The 2,276-nt window shown below is 34.4% G+C and overlaps 1 protein-coding gene across 1 annotated transcript; it reads left to right on the forward strand.

Moving 5' to 3' along the window:
* Window positions 1-392: 392 nt before the first annotated feature.
* On the forward strand, window positions 393-1,975 carry LOC142181546 (uncharacterized). Its single transcript, XM_075254458.1, has 2 exons — window positions 393-974; window positions 1,054-1,975. The coding sequence occupies exon 2, from the start codon at window positions 1,205-1,207 to the stop codon at window positions 1,961-1,963; it is 759 nt and encodes a 252-aa protein (XP_075110559.1). The 5' UTR covers window positions 393-974; window positions 1,054-1,204; the 3' UTR covers window positions 1,964-1,975.
* The last annotated feature ends 301 nt before the right edge of the window (window positions 1,976-2,276 follow it).

Here is a 2,276-nt window from a genome sequence, read left to right on the forward strand (position 1 = left end):
TTTTGGGCCTGAAATGGTCCAGAATTGGCCCAGTCCGATTTTCTTATATTTTCAACTCTTTTCATTTTCTTCTTTTAATTAACAATTTAACAAAAATTCTAAAAATAAAATTTAAAACCAAAATTAAACTACAAAATATTAATTAACTCTTAACAACAATTAGCACACAAATTAAAACGTTTAATTAAAATAAAATCACACGATGGCACACTTTAAATGCATATTTTTGTGATTTTCTTCTTTTAAAACCAAATTATGGTTCGATTAGTTCCTAAATGCACAATCAAATCCTAAATATGCATGCAACATATTTTTTTTAATTAATTAAAACTAAAACAAGATAAACATTCACATACAGAAACACAAATAATTATCCAAAAATGCCACGCAAATCCTAAAAATTGTACACCAAGAAAATTTTGTTTTATTTTTGATTTATTTTTGGAGTAGTTTTCGTGAAGCAAAAATCACGTGCTCACAGTTTGTTTATGATATATTGTCCCCATTGTATGGAGGGTTGTTGCATGTTTAAGGCATTTAACAAAGTTGTCTAATTTGCCTTTTATTTTTTCCATTTGATTCATCTCTACTCCCCTAAACCTTTTCGTCATGGGATTTTCACTTTAGTAGCGAGAAGTAAGAGAGTGTTAATTAACCCAGAGGATGATAAGGACCATGGCTGGTATGCCAGGTTTGTTGCTATTCCCACTGTTGGTTTAGTGGGCGAAGAAAATGTTCCATTTCCTGAGAAGTGGAATTTTGCACGTAAGTTTTCCTTTTACAACTTTTTCTATTTTTTCCCTTTATTTTTTCCTCTGCTGTTTCACATTTTCTCTTTTCAACAACCATGAGAACTGTTGATGAGATTCCCAATTTCCGTGGTTGGGTAGGAAAGTTATTGAATGTTGCTCCAATGGAAGGTAGATCTTGGAAAAACCTTTCGCATAGGTTTGGTTGGAAGGTGAAAACTCATGGTAAATGCTTTTCTCATCTCTTCTTCACACTTTTATTCATCTTTCCTTTAGAATTTTTTTTGATCCTTCTTTTTATCAGGATTTTCCATTCGAGGTGTAAGTGCTGATGATGTCGTAGCTTCCAAAGTTTCTTTGGAAAGAGCTCAAGAGATAATCTTGGGTTCTTCATCGAAAAGGAAGGCTAAAAAGCCTTTTCTTCTTCTTTTTTAGATTAATTTATTGGTACAGAGATGATGAAGAGGGTTTCTCATACGGAGGAGTTAATGCATGATTATCATATTGAAGCAGACAACTGGAAAGAACAATATGAAAGCTTTCAATTTGATATGGAAATGTTAAAAGAAAGCAAGTGCACCTTAGAGCAGCAGTTAAAGGTTTTGACTTCAGAGTTAACAGTTGAGAAGGCTTCCTCAAATCAAGCTGACAAGGACAAAAATCTCCTCGAAACATCATTTTCTGAGCAACTCTCTAAGGACAGTGAAGAGATTCGAGGGTTGAAGGCTTTTCTAAGCGAGAAAGAGGTTTATGTCGGTGAACTCGTGCAAACACTTACTCAGACCCAAGAAGATCTCTGTGAGTCTTCTAATAAGGTCAATTTTTTAGAAAGTTCACTTGCTCCTCTGCAATCTTCTTATGATACTGCCTTGGCTGAGAATGAAAAGCTTAAAAACGATATGGATCAATGGGAGAGAGATTATGAGTTTCTTGAGGATAAAACTGCTATTGAAGTGAGTTGGGCTATTTTAAACATACGCCATGATACCCTTATGGAGGCTAGCCAAGAGGGTTTCAATTTGGATGCTGAGTTAGCCAAGATAAAGGAGACCATTGAAAAAACTCAGCAAGGCCAAGATTTTCATTCTCCCATGGCTGACACTCTTGAGCATGTTGAAGATGATATGGGTACGGTGAATGCCCCAGCTCCTTCAAGTCAACTCGAACCTTTTGCTGCTAATAATACCACTTTAGATCCTTCTTCTGCCCCTTAGTGAAAGTTTATGAAGTGTAACTCTCTTTTTTTTCTTAGTGGTTTTACCCCTGGTCCTATTTGGGGTTTTGTTTTTTGGAAATGACAAGTCCCCAGACCTTTACGGGGCATTTTGTATAAATGACAATCAGTTTATGACTAAGTTCATACTTAGTCTAAACTTAATACTATGAAGTTTTTGTTTGACTTAATTATCTTGAGCTTCTGTTTTGCTCTTTTTGCCTTTATATTTAAGGTTTTGTTTGTTAATTCGTGGATTTTTGTCTTATCCTTTTTGCATTTTTTGTTTTTAAAAATGCTTTATTAACTTCATG

Source organism: Nicotiana tabacum, chromosome 6 (assembly GCF_000715075.1).
Source record: "Nicotiana tabacum cultivar K326 chromosome 6, ASM71507v2, whole genome shotgun sequence".
Taxonomy (NCBI): domain Eukaryota; kingdom Viridiplantae; phylum Streptophyta; class Magnoliopsida; order Solanales; family Solanaceae; genus Nicotiana; species Nicotiana tabacum.